At 40.5% G+C, this 18,604-nt stretch overlaps 1 protein-coding gene across 2 annotated transcripts; it reads left to right on the top strand.

Moving 5' to 3' along the window:
* The first annotated feature begins 8,384 nt into the window (after positions 1-8,384).
* Positions 8,385-17,716, top strand: insig2 (insulin induced gene 2). 2 transcript variants are annotated; one of them, XM_047047240.1, is made up of 6 exons: positions 8,385-8,511; positions 9,658-10,022; positions 14,592-14,716; positions 15,306-15,472; positions 16,110-16,209; positions 16,399-17,716. In XM_047047240.1, exons 2-6 carry the CDS (start codon positions 9,788-9,790, stop codon positions 16,438-16,440), a joined length of 669 nt encoding a protein of 222 aa, XP_046903196.1. In that variant the 5' UTR covers positions 8,385-8,511; positions 9,658-9,787; the 3' UTR covers positions 16,441-17,716. The 2 variants fall into 2 exon arrangements, with proteins under 2 accessions (XP_046903196.1, XP_046903197.1); XM_047047241.1 differs by having other exon boundaries at positions 8,386-8,511; positions 9,661-10,022.
* Positions 17,717-18,604: the final 888 nt, after the last annotated feature.

The raw sequence follows: 18,604 nt of genomic DNA, 5'->3' as shown, positions 1-18,604 counted from the left end.
ATATTTTTTTGAGGGAACATTGTTTTGAACATGTCACTAGTAGCCCCATATACCCGCAGAGCAACAGGGAGGCGGAGAGAGCGGTCAGAACCGTGAAGCAGATACTGAGTAAGAATCAAGATCATCAGAGACCTCTCTTAGCCTACAGAACAACCCCATTAGCTCACGGAGTCTCTCCAGCAGAACTTCTGATGGGACGAAAATTAAGATCTACAGTTCCAGCCCCACCACTAATTCTCAAGCCAAAGTGGCCAGATCTCCATGTTTTCAGAATAAAAGACACAAAGCTGAAAGAGAATCAAAAGGAAGCGTATGGAGCAAGACACAGAGCAAAAGAGTTGCCGATACTTGAACCAGGCCAGAGGGTATGTATGGGGCCATTATTGTAGGAAAACTATTCACAAATGCACAGCACGATCCACAAATGCATGAGAGTGCATTTGTGTTTCTGCTGAGTGAACATTGTGACCGTCATCTTACTAGTGGGTTAATCTGTACCCTATATCCCTGAAATGTTCAAATAGAGCTTTGTTCATCTATGTTTAATACAACTTAATGCCCCATTATTTTCACCTTGTATGCATTGCAGTAGGCTACTGTGTATGAGTTCTCTTTATCTCACACGATACCTCACCAATTTAACAAACATAAAAACCAACTGCTACTCTAATCAACTATTTAATGATGCAGATATTGAGTATTTCTTTTCAATTTACTGGGGTTAGGGTTTTGGCAACACTGTTTTTCATCAGAATTAGAAAGGGTTTTAATTGCCATGAAAGTTTGCACAGACAAGGAATTTACTTTGGCATACATACATTGTAAGTGTATGCATACATTAAATATATAGGAACCTTAAAACTGAAATATGTGGTCTAACTATACAAAAGGTACAAAGTCTAGCTAATACTAAGGGGATTTAGAATAAAATATGAAGTAGCCAAAATTTACAATATAAAAATACAAATAGTACAAAAGATACAAATAGTGCAATATAGTGCAAATTGCAATGTGGCAAGTTGTCACTGTGCAGATTGCGATTAAAGTCATTTAAGTCAGTGTGAGCCCTTAACCTTGTTTAAGAGGCCAACAGCGGATGGGAAGAAACTGTTTTTGTGGTGTGTGGTATTGGTCCTGATGGACCGCAGCCTTCTGCCGGAGGGGAGTGGCTGAAACAGAGTGTGTTCACAATTTTCCTTGCTCGCCCCAGGGTCCTCTAGGTGTGCAGGTCTTGTAGGGTAGGCAGATTGCAACCAATCACCTTCTCAGTAGTGCGGATGATACGCTGCAGTCTGCTCTTGTCCTTGGCAGCAGCGTACCAGATGGTGATGGAGGAGGCGAGGATAGATTCAATGATGGCTGTGTAGAAGTGCACCATCATTGTCTTTGGCAGGTTGAATTTATTTTGCTGCTGTAGGAAGTACATCCTCTGTTGTGCTTTCTTGGTGAGGGAGCTGATGTTCAGTTCCCACTTGAGGTCCTGGGAGAGGATAGTGCCCAGGAAGCGGAAGGACTCCACAATGTTCACTGGGGAGTTGCACAGGGTGATGGGGGTGAATGGGGCTGTATTCTTCCTGAAGTCCACAACCATCTCCACTGTCTTAAGAGCATTGAGCTCTAAGTTGTTCTGGTTGCACCAGGTCACCAGGTTGTCAGCTTCCCAGCTGTAATCAGACTTGTCAGAGATGAGCCCAATGAGGGCACCAGGCGCTCAAATTACTTCATTACCACAGAGGTCAGGGCGACGGGTCTGTAGTCATTATGTCCTGTTGGTCTTGGTTTTTTGGGCACAGGGATGATGGTGGATAACATCCTACCTGCCGAAATCCTTCCCCCCCATATCTTGGGAGTATAATATCTGACACACCCCAAAATAATTTTTGGTGGCTCCTCATGCCCTGTAGTGTACAATAAAAAGCTTTTGATACTAGTTGCAGAAATGTAAAAGTTAGAAGGGGAGTGGGATTTTGGTAACACTGTTTTTCATACCTGCCGAAATCCTCCCCCCCCTCATATCTTGGGATTATAAAATTTGACACACCCCCAAATTATTTTGGTGGCTCCTCATGCCCTGTAGAGTGTACCATAAAAAGCTTTTGATACTAGTTGCATAAATGTAAAAGTTAGAAGGGGAGTGGGATTTTGGCAACACTGTTTTTCATACCTGCCGAAATCCTCCCCCCCCTCATATTTTGGGATTATAAAATTTGACACACCCCAAAATTATTTGGTGGCTCCTCATGCCCTGTAGAGTGTACAATAAAAAGCTTTTGATACTAGTTGCGTAAATGTAAAAGTTAGAAGGGGAGTAGGATTTTGGCAACACTGTTTTTCATACCTGCCGAAATCCTCCCCCCCCTCATATCTTGTGATTATAAAATTAGACACACACCAGGATGTGGACAATATGGCTGGCAACACTAACTGGGTAATAGCTTGTCAAATGGTATTGAATACAATACTTTTTTCACTAATAGACACATTTATAATGAAGCATTGGTTTTTCTTTGTATACGCGGTAATGTTATTATAGGTGACAGTGCCAGTTTTTGCCATTCCTAATGTTTGATCATTCATTATCATTCCACAAATTAATCTTAATGTTTATCCAAAATCTCAGGTTGGCTGTGACAGCTGCCTCAAAAGGTTCTATCAGTGTTGTGCTCAAATCCAACTGAGGGTATATGTCTGTGCTGCCTGCCGTAAACATCCCTGACCTGTTTTCATGATCAAGCCTCAAACTTGTTAAAACTCTCATTTAAAGATGACTTTCTTTCTTTTTTTCTACCTTTTGTTAAATATATCATTATAGTTTTTTGTTAAAAATAAATGTGATGGAACTAATCAAAATGTCATCATTTATGAGATGTTTTTCACTAGCCATTCACAAAGGGAAGGTCCAGACTTGGCTAATCAGGTACTAAAACCAAGCACTGTACATGGCAAGTTAGCAGACACAAACTAGGCTGTGGGAAGCAGGATCTATAAAATGGATATGATTGTAAACACAAAGCAGTTGTTTGGCTAGTAGTTTACTGAGAGGGAAACAGAAGTTGAATTATGTTAGGAGGGACCTGTGAGCAGGGGCCTTTTTATATAGCCTACATTTGTAAAATGATGTAGCCATTCTCATTTACCTGACGATTTTATGCCAATTAATTGGCATATAGTGCATTTAGTAAGTAGGCCTATAGCAAGTACAACGTAATCAAGAATCAGAAGTGAATAGTTCTACTAAAAGTGATTCGTACAAATGAATACACAGAATGATTCTCGCTTTACCAGACAGTGACATAACTGCATTCGCAACTACAACATAATTCACTTATTACCCTCATTTCGATAATACTACAGTATAGGCTATACATCGACATCAACATCGTTTTTCAAGTGCAACTCCAAAGTTTGTCTACTTTCTTGAGACAATAATTCTGACTTTACGAGTAGCACGACATACAAATCGTATAGGCTCGCCTCGGTTCGTCAAACTACAACTAGCAATACACTAGGAAGCTCAAACTACAACTAGCAATACACTAGGAAGGCAGTGCGCGTTCACGCGTAGGGGAGTGGGATTCTGCGGGGGAGTGAGAATTCGGTCTAACACCGGCTAGCACTACAGAGGCAGCCTTGTCTGGCAGCCTTGGTGCACGAAGACTCGGTTGAACAAAGACACGGAGTCTACCTGCGGGAGTCCACCGAGGATGGCCGACGAGGCCGGATCACCTCTTCTGATAAGTATCAACCTCAATTTGTATTCTAATCCACCTAGAACATTCATAGCTAGCATGTGTTTCTTCAGCATTCCCGCTCATTACACCACTTGCAGACACAGACGTAGATATGTCACAAAGTATATACGTTCCACTTCTAATCTTAGCTACCTATCCAGATATTCTCCACCTGCCCTCTCTCTTTCTATAGGGCTCTGGAACTGCCAGTCTGCTGTGAACAAAGCAGACCTTATCCCGGAATTTGCATCCCATGTTTCTCTGCACGCCCTTGCGCTGACAGAGACATGGATCCGCCCAGAGAACACTGCAACTCCAGCTGCTCTCTCCGTCAACCACTCGTTTTCTCATTCACCTCGCTCAACCGGGCAAGGTGGTGGGACAGGTTTGCTTCTTTCCCCACATATTAAATACACATCCACCCCACTCTCTGTTACTGCCAAATCATTTGAACACCATTATGTGATGCTAACTGATCCTATCAAAGCATTTTTAGTAGGGCTGTCAAGCGATTAAAATATTTTATCGCGATTAATCGTATTATTTCACATTATTCATCGCGATTAATCGCAAACTATTTAATCTGTTAACATGTTACCCCAATAAATGATTTAAAAAAACGAAACAATAAAATGGTGTACTCAAAAACTTCAAATAGGCCTAACTGGTTGATCATGTCCATAAAGGAGTTCAGATGGAATACAACTTAAATTGTGAAGGAGTTGTATTCACTCACAAAGTATACTGCTGTAGCTATAATAAACATCTACAAAATTAGACTTCTGGAAAATAAAATACATTTAAGACATGTTGTCTCATAGCCTACTACGATATCCTGCTCCATAATATTCAAATCTCACTCAAACATACTTCAGATACTTAAGCAACCACAGATTGACCTTAATATTGAACAAGACAGTTTATATTTTGTTGAACTCAGTCAGCTTCTTTTGCGAGTGTTGTCTGCCATTTGTTACAGGAGCGAATGCTGCTACTGCTACAGTGCTAACACTGCTGCTGCTAGCTGTGTGCTTTGCTTGCATGCGATAGTTTAGGCTGGAAGTACTCCAGTGATAACTAAACTCAGCCTGACAATCGGTACACACAGCCTTAGTTTTGTCAAACCAAGCCGTCTCGCAACTTTTTGAAATGGAACTTCCCATCTAAAAGCCCTCTCTCCATCATTCAGCTACCGTCGGCAGTCGGAGTCATGTGACGACAGGCGATTCCCAGGGTCAAAAAGAAACCTGCGTTAACGGCACAATTTTTCTTGTTGCGTTAAAGTGAGATTGCGTTAACGCGTTATTAGCTGACTTTGTGGAGGAGCTGGACATGCTCCTCAGCGTCTTCCCGGATGATGCTGACGCTGATACTCCTTGGGGACTTCAACATCCACCTCGAAGGAACGCAGGCCGTCGACTTTAAGTCTCTTCTGGCTTCCTTCGACCTGAAGCTGCTGAACACACCGACGACCCACAAGGCAGGAAAGCAGCTCAACCTCATCCTGACACGTAACTGTACCACTGACTTAACCTCTGTAATCTGACTACACATTTCTGATCACTCCTTCATCCAATTCTCTGTCTCTCTCCCTCAAACCCCTACTACCTCCCCTCCCCTCGTAACTTTCTGCCGCAACCTCCGCTCCCCATCCCCCCCCCATTTCTCCTCTATTGTAACATCCTCCCTCCCATTGACGAGTTCATGTCCCACCCCACCGACACTGCCACTTAGGGCTGCAACAAACGATTATTTTGATTATCGACTAATATAACGATTATTAGATCAATTAGTCGACTAATCATCTATTTTTTCATTGATTAATCAGAATGCTTTGAACAATTATTCAGCTTTTGCAATTTGTTAAAACATTGAGTTATACTTATTCTAACTTAGAAATAAAACCAAGAAATCACTTCCGCTTTTGAAAAAAATATTTGTATTGCACTTTGAGCCAACTGAACAGGCTATTACATCTCTATTTGTCCAATTGTGTCCAACCTAAATCCAAAATGCTCTCTAAGCATTGTTTCAATCATGTGGCTTTAAAGTATTTAAAAGATAAATAAACACAAATAAGTCAGTTGTATTACAGACAAAAAAAGGAGGAATGTAAACATATCTTAGATCTTAGTTCTTTTCAATGAAAAACAGTTAGTAACAGTATAATTTCTGGACTGGCTTTTTGTTTGTCTCGTTACAATTTTCGTATACACTGAATTGTCTAAAGGCCCTTGCACACTGAGTCCGAAATTTGTATCCGAAATCTTCGCACGTAAAAAAAAAAAACGACCTCACGTTATGTCAATTGCGCTTGTACACTGCCTCCGAAATTTTCGATCGTCAAAAAAAAGTGAGGATCGGGTTCGATTTTCTGCGTTTTTCTCATCCGTAGCCAGCATTTTGATAGTTTTTTTGGCAATTCAGAGCCACCGTACAAGCGAACGACAAAATCCAGAATGGCGTCTGACAAGTTGGTCTCGCAGCACAGAGCACTGTATGACAAGAAAAGTGCGGATTATAAAGACAAAGGGTGTACGAAGGTTTATATAGTATTGTGTTCAAGTTAGCTAAACAATAGCTTGTTGCTAATGTCATTCATTCGTTGTCAAAAGTGATAACGTCGTCTCAACCAGGGTGTATTCATTCAGTTGCTAGTATACTTGGACTTTTAATAGAATACATGCAATGTCCTGGTCACCTAAATGACTGCAATAATTTACATAACAAAATATCTGTTAAATGATAATATGTGACATTAGATAATCAAACTGATCCACTGACATTCTAAGGTCAATTTTAAATTTCTCCTGACAATTTCTGGGCTCCTTGATAAAGGAGATGAAACTCTCCTTCCTCTCTGCGCAACTTCAGGATTGGATGGACCCAATAGGCTATTTCCTATTTCTCAAAATGTTTCTCTTTTTTATAAGAGAGGGCAACAAAACCATCCCATAGAGTTAATATAACTAGAGTAAGCTACTTTTGTCTTCCAAGATGGCGTCCCCATTCATTTCTATGAAAAGTGCTCAGTGGCGCAGTGAGGCAAGCGAGAGCGCGAGAACGGGCGCGGCCATATTTCCACTTCCGTGTCTTCCGGTCCAGCTTTAAACAGTGGCTCTTTTTTCCCCTAGCTCCGAGACCTCGGGCACGCTTGCAACTAGCTGTACACGTCATACTTTGCGACAACCAGTCGCGAGTATAGATTTATATGGTCCCGAGCGTGTGAGCTAAGGCAGAATCTATGGGCAGAAAGTCCGATAAGAATCAATGACATGATGCAAACTTAACGGAAATGTATTCTGTCACTGTATAATATTCCTTCTACTTGTTTTTTAGAAATAGGCTATAGGGCTAAATATAGGGCTATTCTAGATGGAACTCATCACATATTTTGCTTTTTTTCTTCGTGACATATGATTTCCAATGCATTGTATCGGATGAAATAAACTGTTAACATGAACAGCTCCGTCGTTGTTCTCGCCAGGCAAAGAAAGCTTAGTTATTTAGGTAACCGAAATCTTCCATAATGCAGACTTACCATAGCTTACTGTCAACTTTATATTCAAACGAAATGCCACAAATTCACACTGCCTTCAATTTATCATTGGTGTAGAAATGTGGCCTGTGTTTTATATGTTCAACCTAGAAAACCAAACGTCTTTTAATGGATATAAAGTGATCTAACAAGACATGTTAATAATGTAATAAATAAAAGCTCGAGAAGTGTGTCTAAAATATACTTTATTGAACATTTGCCTTTGAAAGGGGCATATTCATAGAACCATATAGGCTACAAGACGTTACCATCAGATGTAAGTGGGGGTGAAACATAGTCACTGAGGACCTTCATTGTCCCACAACAGCAGTCTGGCACGATCAAAAAAAGACTAACTAAAAACTAATATTATTTAAATATATATCATTTCCTATTGTGGTTAACAGTTACAGTATTAATCTTCGTCTTTGCTCCAGATAGACATGTCAACAATCTATGCTCGCGCTTAACACAATATCTTTGCCATCATGTCATGAACGTTTTTACGAAAAATCCAATCCGTTTTAAAATAACGGGAATAAACTATATTAACAACTTTTAATGTAAGTGTGACAACGATCTGCTAAACTTGTCACAACAAGGCAGGCAACTCAAGCCATTTCTCCCTATGCTCATTCAATTTAAGGCTCATTCAGCTCAATGTAAATCGGCTATCGGCCAATGTGAACTTTGGTGCTCGTGCCCTGTTAGTATCCGCCAGCACATTTGCAGTCAACTTTTATTGACGTAAGCAAATAAATGGGGTGCTAGTTTACCCATTTCGGATTGGTCTCAAACTTAGCAAAAATCGGGAACAATTATTCTATGAAAAAGCTAGTAGTATGAGCCAGGTTCGAGAATCGAACAAAAAATTATTGGGGGAGATAGTTTTGTAAATGTTGACTGGAGTTAATAGAATAAAAAAGACCGGAAGAGTCGGAAACCTAACCGTAATGCAATACCACCTACATCCACCGGGGCCGTTGCTTCAAGCCGAGGGGCGAGGGGTGGGGGCTTGCATTCGATGCATCCTCGATAAAAGGTCGGATCAGGAACATTTCCGGGTATTTTTGGCGTTCTTGGTGACTTGTGTTCTTTGGATTGGAACCGTACTTGGGCAATGAAAGATTACGTCAAACGAGTTCGCAAGAACACAAGAACGGAAAAAAACGTGGATTGATAAACAGCCATTCTCTGTTGATACTGTGTGTTGCCAATTCATAGTACGATACCGGATAAAAGGTAGGCTAGAGAGAACACATCAATGCAATAGTTTACACATATTGTAACTAAAATAAGGAAGGAAAAAAACATTAAGACGTAGAGCTAACACTACAGTTTAAAATGTAAAGTGCAAAAATGCACAAAAGTAGGCTACCAGTATTGTAGAGCTAGCTAGAGCTAGCTAGACTAGCAAATAACTTGTTTAAGATTAAGTTGAATGATGAGGGGTAGTGCTAACAAGGCTAATTCGTTGTAATTTTTTTCATGTCATTGACTTAAATGTAATTAAATATTCCAGGTCGAGTCCAAATGAAAGGAAGCATGATTCATGAGCTAAAAGGCTTGTTAGCTGGCTCATACTAAGAAGGAAGTTGAAACCTAGAGCTAACCCTAACCATAGTTAGTAGGGCCTACTGTAATCAACGTTTCGTTTCAGATTCATCATAGACAACTGGCACCAGCTAGCTTCCTATGGATAATATATTATATGTAGATTGATAAAGTAGTGCTTGTTGTACCAGTTGATATTATAAACACCTTCGTGACATCGCGTAGTCTACCTTTGTGGACACTGACATTTAAAAGCAACCCATCTGTTTGCAATCCACTGTGGTATTGTTAACGTGGTACAGATGGTGTATGCTATCTACCTGCGCTGTAGTATCTGTTTCAATTAGACTAGGTTTATTTGCTATATCGGGGATAATCTATCGTTTCTTCTTAACTAGCATGTGCTGCCTATATTAAGTACAATAGAGGAACCCATCTTCCTTATTAGACAAACACATTAACAACACACTAAAGAAATAACTAGCTACATTAGTAGCACATAGTCATTTAGGCCAACCTACTTTTAGATTAGCTAGTTAAATTGCAACTTTTTTGCTTATCTGATTCAAACCTGTTATTTGAAACAGTTTTAGATACCTAACCTGTAGATAACTAGCTACTTCTCAAGTAAACTGATTAGTATGTGTGCCTGCCAGGTTAAAGTAGTTTTGTATGGGTGATCAGTGATCATTTGTATTCCTGCCCTCACTTGTAAACTGCACCTGTATTTAGCTGCCCAAAAGTACTTTTTTTTGTATATACTCAAATGTATTAACTATCCTTTTTGGGTCTGTAAACTCAACTGAACAATCACAACAAGTTGTATTTTTTTAGCAGGTTACTTGGGATGTATGAGAGATCACCAGAGCTAAGGAGCTTGGGCAGTGAGATCACAGGAGGATAGAGTTGCTTTGTCCTCTGACAGCTACGGATGCCCTGGCCCTGCCAGCCATAGTTGACAGCAATGGCCAGTGATTCACAGCAGTTACCTTCTCGAGGACCGTATATTGGTGTAATCACCAACAGAACCACCAACCTGGTGATACGTGGGGCCATGCTGTTCTCCGTTGGGGTGTTCTTGGCCCTGGTGCTCAACCTGCTGCAGATCCAGAGGAACGTCACTCTCTTCCCCCCAGATGTCATCAGTAGTATTTTTTCCTCAGCCTGGTGGGTGCCACCCTGCTGTGGTACAGCCTCAGGTAACTCATGTAAAGACAACATACACAGCTTGATGCAAGTTATGCAAGCTACAGTGTTATAATATTAGACTACCTTAACAAAGTACTCATATGCACAATGAAAATACTCTTAAATATACTCTTATTTGGTTTTAAGTCAGTATTTATCTTCATCACTCATACAACAGCACTAAGAAAGGACCTACCAAATCAAATGTATAATTGTTATTAACTGCATGTCAGTGTAAAGTAGGGATGGGCATAATTAATCGACGATCGATTATCGACCATTAAAAATTTAGTTGATGACATTATTTGTTCATTGATAAAACTAATGCGTGTTCTGTTGCGTAGTGTGAGTCTTGAAGGAATGCAATGGATTTAGCTATGTGGCAGCAATTAAACATTTTACCAAACGAAGCCAATGTTTGGGAAAAAACGCCACAGGCCTACTCAGTTACCGGCGAGTTTCCATGTATTTCAAAAGTAAAAATGAAGAGGTCACGGCGAAGTGTAGCGTGAGACCATTTTGGCTTAAAAATTACTTTTTTCACTGCCAACACTGCAAAGCTGAGTATAAATACAACTCCTCCACGACTCAAATGATGTGCCACTTGAAGAACGTACATCCGACCCTGGTTAGTGGCGGTGCATCCTGCTCCGCCACTAACTAAGGCTACTGTACCTGCTACTGCTATTACTATCCCAACTAATTTCAGCTGTTAAAACTATAATATTCTTGTTACATTTACATTTAGGCATTTAGCAGACGCTTTTATCCAAAGCGACTTCCAAGAGAGAGCTTTACAAAAGAGCATAGGTCACTGATCATAACAACGAGGTAGTCCCAAACATTGCAAGCAGCCAAAACATGAAGCATACATTGTGAAAAAACTAAACAAGTGCCAAAAGGGAAGACCCATTAGAGCATGCAGTTATACAAGTTACAAATTAAAACAACATGAACCACAAAAAGTGCAGGACTGTACCTGTAAAACAGGGGTGTCAAACTCATTTTCACCGAGGGCCACATCAGCATTATGGTTGCCGTCAAAGGGCCAGTTGTAACTACGATGTAACGTCAGTAACGATGTAAAAACATGGTGTTTTTGTTGTAGCTTTTGTGAACATAGGGCCTATTATGCTGCGATTTGAAGTCCGCCTTTTAATTCTTGGACAATCTGCTGTTTTTCTTGGAGGATAAATTTGCAAATTTTTCTCAGTGTTTGGTGACAAAATGCAAGCGCGCATAGCGCAAGAGCAAAACTTTTTTTGCCCTTCATTTGAACGCAGAATAGCTTTTTGAGCTTTATGTAAAATAAACATTGCCGTTTTCCAATTGGTAAAACCTTGTCTAATGAAGGTGATGTCTTCATCATTTCTGGCTCCAAATTGTCGACAAGGGAAGCAGAAACATGCTAGCTTGGCTGAGTACTCTAACCAAGTTCGAGAGCGATACCAACTTGGGTTGAATGCCCGAGGACCTTGGCTGAAAATGCACATGGGGTACGTTCGCAGAACCGGCTGCATTGGAGTGCTGTCATTCAAACCATGCTCGCCTTCACCCAGTTAAACTTTGCGTTTAACACTGATGTGCATACACTGCTTTCTAGAGGCGGGATGTCGTCACTTTGCCGTAACACAATCGAAATGCATGTTGAGAGATGTCGTTTATGGTCAATGCACGCTGTAAAGCAGCGTAGACTTATTTCAATAGCCCATTAAGCTTCCGCGGCCACATAAAATGACGTGGCGGGCCACATTTGGCCCGCGGGCCTTGAGTTTGACACCTGTGCTGTAGAAGAACAATCAACAGTAAAATATTTCACAGCGAGTACAAGACTTAACTTCGTTATAAATAACCTACAAGAGCAACAAGTCACTCAATAAGAGTAATTGGCGATCCTGGAGGAAACTAACATCAGGTTCAGCCAAGCATTCCTAAGTGCCTTTGTACTCCTGGAACAAGTGCGTCTTGAGCCTTTTCTTGAAGGTGGGGAGACAGTCAGTGTCCCTGATGGAGGTGGGGAGCTGGTTTCACCATTGGGGGGCCAGGCAGGAGAAGAGCTTGTGTTGGGACCGGCGGTCTTTAGCGGTGGGACCACCAGGCGGTTGTCTGAAGAAGACCGTAGGTGACGGTTGGGGGTGTAAGGTTGCAGGAGAGACATGATGTAATAGGGTGCAGTCCCGTTCACTGCTCGGAAGGTCAGTACCAGGGTCTTGAATCTGATACAGGCGTTGATGGGTAGCCAGTGGAGAGAGATGAGGAGCGGGGTAACATGGGAGCGTCTGGGTAGATTGTAGACCAGGCGGGCCGCTGCGTTCTGAATCCTGCGTTGCTGCGTTGTTACGACTAACTAGCCTACTTCTTCTCTCCTCTAGTATTTTCTAATTTCTATATTTTCAGCCATTTAAAAAAAATCAGATTTCAGCATTCCAACACATTTTCAGCAAGAAATGCATGTTCTAGGTATGTTTCATACGTAAAACATTTGGTGGCGGAGCTGGGCATGTTGTTTGGACAGACCTGCCCCCACTGCTAATAAAAATCCTGAAGGCAACACCGTATTACATATCTTGTTCTCCCATTGGAGTCTATGGCAGCCCCTAGAACCATATGGGAAAAGTTGTGAAATTTGGCACACATTAAGGATAGTCTCCTCATCAATTTCACCCAGTTTCATGTCTCTCATTGGAGCACTCTATCACCACCAATTGCAAAAGTTGGAAGTGCGTTTACACGTAAATTTTTCAGTCCCCCCAGGATTTCGCGGGTCTTTTTTGTGATAGTTGCGGGCTAAAATTCCTGATTTTGCGGTAGCTTTTCCAAAAAGTTGTGATGAAAGTTGCTGTGTTTTTTTAGGTGTTTGTTGCGATTAAATTGCGGGAGCAAGTGAAAGATGCGAAAACAATGTTGTGAATTTCCCTCTTTGTAATTTTAATTGAGTTATTGGTTGAAAATTAAGTAATTAACAAACATTCATTAAAGAATAAAACTAGGGTGACCAGACGTCCTCTTTTACCTGGACATATCCTCTTTTCGAGACCTAAAAAATACGTCCGGCAGGGATTCCAAAATTGTCCAGGATTTTGCCTCGTTGGATATTTGTCTTTCTCTGGGTCTTTCACAAACTATTACGCCCTTACAAGTTTTGGAAAGGGTATCTCCCTTACGTTCCACCTTATTGCGCGAGCACTGACTGTAGAGAGAACTGTCATTTTAATCAAATAGTAAAATAAATAATAAAACCATTGAAAAAGGGTCGCCTAAATAACCTTACCAAAATGCCAATTTTCATCATATCCAATTTTTTATCCTTATACAACCAGGATTTACATTCGCATTTAAGGGAGGACTGGTTGGGAAACCCTGGATACAGGACTGTTAACGGTGTGATTTTTGCCTTGAAGTCTCTAGAAATCTGGCACCTTATTGAACGAAATTAAAAAGAGTGAAAGAGTTCACAGACACCAGAATGAACGCCTTCACAGTATCGTTTATCAGGCAGTAACAGTACGTTCAGTTCACGTTCACCAAAATTATGAATGAGTTCATGAGCTTTCGTTCAATGAACATGTTCAGGCGCAACACTGGATTTAACCCCTACTGGAGAGAGTTGTGTGAGACGACGATAATTGGTCAAAGTTAAGGGAAAATTGCGGTGATTGGTTAAAATTGCAACATTGCGCTGAATTCGCGGGAAATCGTTGAATTCGCGTGAATTGGTGCGATCGCAACATTGTGAATTCTTGGAGGGTCTGCCTTTAGAAACCTTATGCCTGATTTCCAAAGATGAGGTATGGATTCCCTGAATCAACACGAGTTCAACACCCTCTATGGCAGGGGTGTCGAATCCTGGTCCTCGAGGGCCGCTGTCCTGCACGTTTGAGATGTTTCCCTACTCCAACACACCTGATTCAAATGGGTGGGTCGTTATCTAGTTAGGCAGAAGCCTGTTAACGACCATTCATTTGAATCAGGTGTGTTGGAGCAGGGAAAAATCTAAAACTTGCAGGACAGGGGGTCCTTGAGGACCAGGGTTGAAGACCTCTGCTTTAAAGTGATTCCTTTGTCTGTTAATATCTTGGGCAATTCCACACACATGTTAATTTACGACACCAGCCAAATTGATGCAGCCGCCATTTTGAATTTATGATAAAAGCACAGATTCTTCAGATCAAGCCTCACAAAAGTTATCACGTTTTTTTGTCCTTTCTCAAAACCGTTTTTCCTGTACAGCCTATCTAAATTGGCAGCAAAGCCGCCAAATAGGATGTTGGGTCGTTTCTCAGGAAATCTTTGCTGCATTGACACCAAACTTGCTAAATATACTGATGGAACCTTGTACTGAGGATGTTTAAAATGTTTCTTTGGGTTGTCTGATTTGCTTGGCCCCCCCATTGCTGCTTGCAGCTATATTTTAAAACTATATAGGATACAAAATAGTTGGATACAGCCTTGCTGCTGTCTCTGGACAATACTTGTATGCTGGTGCAGCAATGAAGATGGTTGCTTGATTTATTTGCTGCCTACTCAATTTCTTTCTCTATCCCACTTTCTCTTTTTTTTTTTTTTTTTTTTTCTATCAGCCATGATTGGTCTGCTGTACCCTTGCATCGACAGTCGTCTGGGAGAGCCTCACAAATTCAAGCGTGAATGGTCGAGTGTGATGCGTTGCGTAGCTGTGTTTGTGGGTATCAACCACGCCAGTGCTGTATCTTTCTAAGTCAATAGAACATTAAAATCACCCATGGCTTTGACAATTAACATCGTTACAGTATCAAATCATTGCCAGTTTTGGCAAAACTTTTAAAGTCTTTGTACGAAAACAATCTTGTATTTCATCATAGAATTCGCAAATAGTTTTGCCATCAATCATGTTATTTTATTTTACATGAAAATGTGACCACTGTTAGCTGTGGAAAATATAATGTAAACATTACGGGAGACAAACATCATGTGCAGACCCTTAGTAGCAATCATAAGCTAAATACTACATTGTCCTGTTTGTAAATTTGTGTAACCAAGTTGTGATGCAGCCTTTGTAGATTGCTTTGGAATAAAATTAACATTTGAATAATTTTGCGGATGCTTTATCTCAAGTGCATATAGTAAGTACAGAAGATATTCAAGAACCATAAGTTCAGTCCTAACAGTTTTTCAATGGTTGGTACCAAGGAATGGGCTGTATTTTTATTTATTTTACCAGACACAGTACAACAATAACATCAATTCAACTACAATAGTACATTATTCTGTAGTTGTTATGATATTAATGTACGAACCTTAACCACCTCCCTCAGAAAGTTGACTTTGCTAACAATGTGCAGCTGTCCCTGACCCTGGCCGCCCTTTCAGTTGGCCTGTGGTGGACCTTTGACCGCTCACGCAGTGGTTTTGGCCTTGGTGTGGGCATTGCCCTGCTGGCCACCCTGGCCACTCAACTCCTAGTCCACAATGGAGTGTTTCAGTAAGTACACTTAAACCTTTTATTTTATTTTTTTACATTGCACATATTACACTGCCAACACACACACAAATACATTTCCTGGTGAAATAGAAATAATTCCAAACTCATGTTAAATCAACCAACAAATGTGACTTAGTGTTGCAGATATGATGCATAACATACAATATTGTAATTTCAAAATCTAGGCATCCTCAATTATAAAATCCTGGACATTTACACTTTCTCCACAGACCGATGTACAAGTAAGGTTAAGAAACATTTAATCTGAAACCAAATGGGGCAACATGGGTTATGATGTGGTATACTTGAGTGACGTTTCAGGTTGGGGCTTGTTCTATTCTGAGGAAGAAGGCCAAAATCATGATGGTACACAATGGACAGGGCGCATTTATATGTTCAATTCATAGTCATTACCACACTATGAAAATAACTACAGAAGTCTCAACACAATCTAATACAGCCTAATGTGCTATCCATGCTGTGAATACTATTCTAAGTCTACCCATCTGACTTACTCATGTTACATGTGATATGTATTTATGGAATGTAAAACATTCAATTCAATTCAATGAGAATACATTTAGTTGAGAACCCAAATGTTTGTTGCTATGCTAACATACCTCTTCTTTTATATCAGGTATACATCTCCAGACTTCCTATACATTCGCTCCTGGTTACCCTGCATCTTCTTTGCTGGTGTGATAACCATGGGAAACATAGGAAGACAGCTAGCCATGGTAAGAAACACAGTTTGCATCCAACTTGTCACTAGACTTTCTTAACTTGAGATTATTCTGTAACTCAACAAAATTGTGAAAGTGTAAAGTTTTATAAAATGTGTATCTTTTAATATGAATTCACAAAACAAGGATTTTTCACTGTAGTACATTTTACATGTATACCTATCTTGGCTTATTTTTTCTCAGTATGAATGCAAAGTTGTTCAAGAAAAGACTCATCAAGACTGACAGTTCAGAGATCTACATAAAAAGTTCATCAAGCAACAAAAAAACGTGAAATTGAAATTTAAAAACTTTTGTATTGCTCAGCTTTGAAAAGGATGGGTCAACAGTGGCGTGCTCACGCACTGCTTAAGAAAAATAAACTCAATGCTTTTCAGCGAGACCGTGTTTTGATCGGACCATTGAAATAAAACTATATGATCCCACATCTGTCAACATCATGGAATGGATATGAAACAGTTTGATATGAAATCGACATGAGAATAATTTTACAACAGAAAATTTAAATAATTACACAATGCGTGAAATTAGTGGAAGTTAAGATTTCTTCAGTGTAGTGTTGTTGTTGCAATCTATGATTGTAACTTCACAGGAACAATAACTTCTAATTTTGTGGTGTTTGGATCACCTTAGCTCCTGTGGTTGGATCCTTTGGCTTCATTGTGCCAAACACACTTTTACAAGGGATCAGCTATGACTTATCTCCTTATGTAATAGTATTCATAACTTCTGTAGATATAGTATTGTGTCCAAATCTAGTAAAGTATAAACGTTCAATTTATAGTGCATGTCTTTTTGGCCATTGTTGATGCCATCCCTGCTAATCAGTGTGGTGGGTCCAGAGGGTGTTCCTGGCAACACACTAACCAATTCTACATCCATACATCCGGAAAGGTAGTCTGGTGGCTCTTATTCAAATACAATAACGGCCAACTGGGCACGACCTTCTTGTGGTCAGCAGGTCAGACCCTACTGTTTTTGGTTGGTGTGTTCTGTTCTTCCCTTGCCCCCATGTACATATGGGTGGCTGCTTTATCCTGTCATACAATCTCTCACACCTACTAAATTTGACCAGTATAACTGGATTCAGCCATTGGTTTGAATAACTTGAATGGGACTATACTGTTAACTGACTGGTTTTTGGTGTGAAAGGAGTATAATAAAGTATTGTCGAATAAAATCGAGGGTGATCTCGATTGATTTGTTTTAGTCACGTAATAATGAAAGTGCCCAAGTACAGTGTTGTATAACATACTGCATGTTGAGTATAAAACTTGTCCAGACGTGGGCTCGTATTCACAAAACATCTTATCTTACCACTAAGAGTTTTCCTAAACAGCAGTAAAAGTTATTTGCAAAGAGTTTCTTTTTAAAACATCTTCACTAAGCTGCTGAGACCTACTTTTACTAAGGAATACAGAGAAATCTTAAAGGTCCCATGACATGAAAACTTCACTTCACAGGAGGTTATTTAACATTAATACAAGTTCCCCTAGCCTGCCTTTGGTCCCCCAGTGGCTAGAAATTTTGAAAGGTGTAAAACAAGCCCTGGGTATTCTTCTCCACCTTTGAGAAAAAGAGAGCTTAAAAGCTTGGTTTTGAAAATCCCCCTATTGTGATGTCACATTAGGGGGTTACCTCCCTCTCTCTGCTTTGCCCGCCCAGAGAACCTGGCCCGCCCTTAAGAAACAGAGCTACGACCGTGCGAGTGCCATATTGGTTTTTCTTAGACATGATGGCTTGCAAACTAACGAAGCATAACAGTTGCTCACTGTTTTGATGTACAAATGAAAACAAAAGTATTTTTACAGTTCCTTCATCCAAGCGTGGAAAAATCAATTTTCTCTGGAAATGCACCGACACAACTTCCCAAAGTTTTGTATGTTGCTTTACTGTATATGGTTACCTAGCTTGCTACCCTTAGAATGTGGCTGTAACATAAGCTCTTCAGCTAACGGCTCAGTTATTGTCGCTAATGTAAAGGTAGAGAGCATCAAGTATGTGTGTGAATACAAACGCTGTAACGCGAGTGTTGTACACTTCTTTGTTATTTGGATAACCGTTCGTGCTGTTGGTGTTATGGCGCGCGATATCCGCCTTTCCACTCATTGAAATGACTGAGTGTGCACCTCTGCAAACCAGGGTGATCAGATGAGAATGGGCAAATTCGAAGCATCTTACAGTAACGGGGCTACGAGCCATTGCGATACATCCACTGTAAACATCAGCGCATGGTGCCGCCTCTCTTCTCCTTATTAGCATTTAAAGCTACAGAAACGGCACGTCCTGAGGAAAGCTCATTGTGGGACTGCTCATAGTGGCTGTAATTATGCACCACGGCTGAATTTCGGAAAAGAGACTTACGATACAGTATTGGACCACTAAGGGC

The sequence above is a fragment of the Hypomesus transpacificus genome, chromosome 23 (genome assembly GCF_021917145.1).
Source record: "Hypomesus transpacificus isolate Combined female chromosome 23, fHypTra1, whole genome shotgun sequence".
In the NCBI taxonomy this organism is placed as follows: domain Eukaryota; kingdom Metazoa; phylum Chordata; class Actinopteri; order Osmeriformes; family Osmeridae; genus Hypomesus; species Hypomesus transpacificus.
The sequence above is the reverse complement of the archived record's forward strand: the minus strand, read 5'-3'. Positions and strand labels throughout refer to the sequence as shown.

Bases quoted from the DNA above. Each gene is read 5' to 3' on its own strand.
- insig2 (XM_047047240.1), top strand. From the start codon at position 9,788: ATGGCCAGTGATTCACAGCAGTTACCTTCTCGAGGACCGTATATTGGT. The intron at 10,023-14,591 runs GTAACTCATGTA...TTTTTCTATCAG, and splicing joins CTGCTGTGGTACAGCCTCAG to CCATGATTGGTCTGCTGTAC. The intron at 15,473-16,109 runs GTAAGTACACTT...CTTTTATATCAG, and splicing joins GTCCACAATGGAGTGTTTCA to GTATACATCTCCAGACTTCC.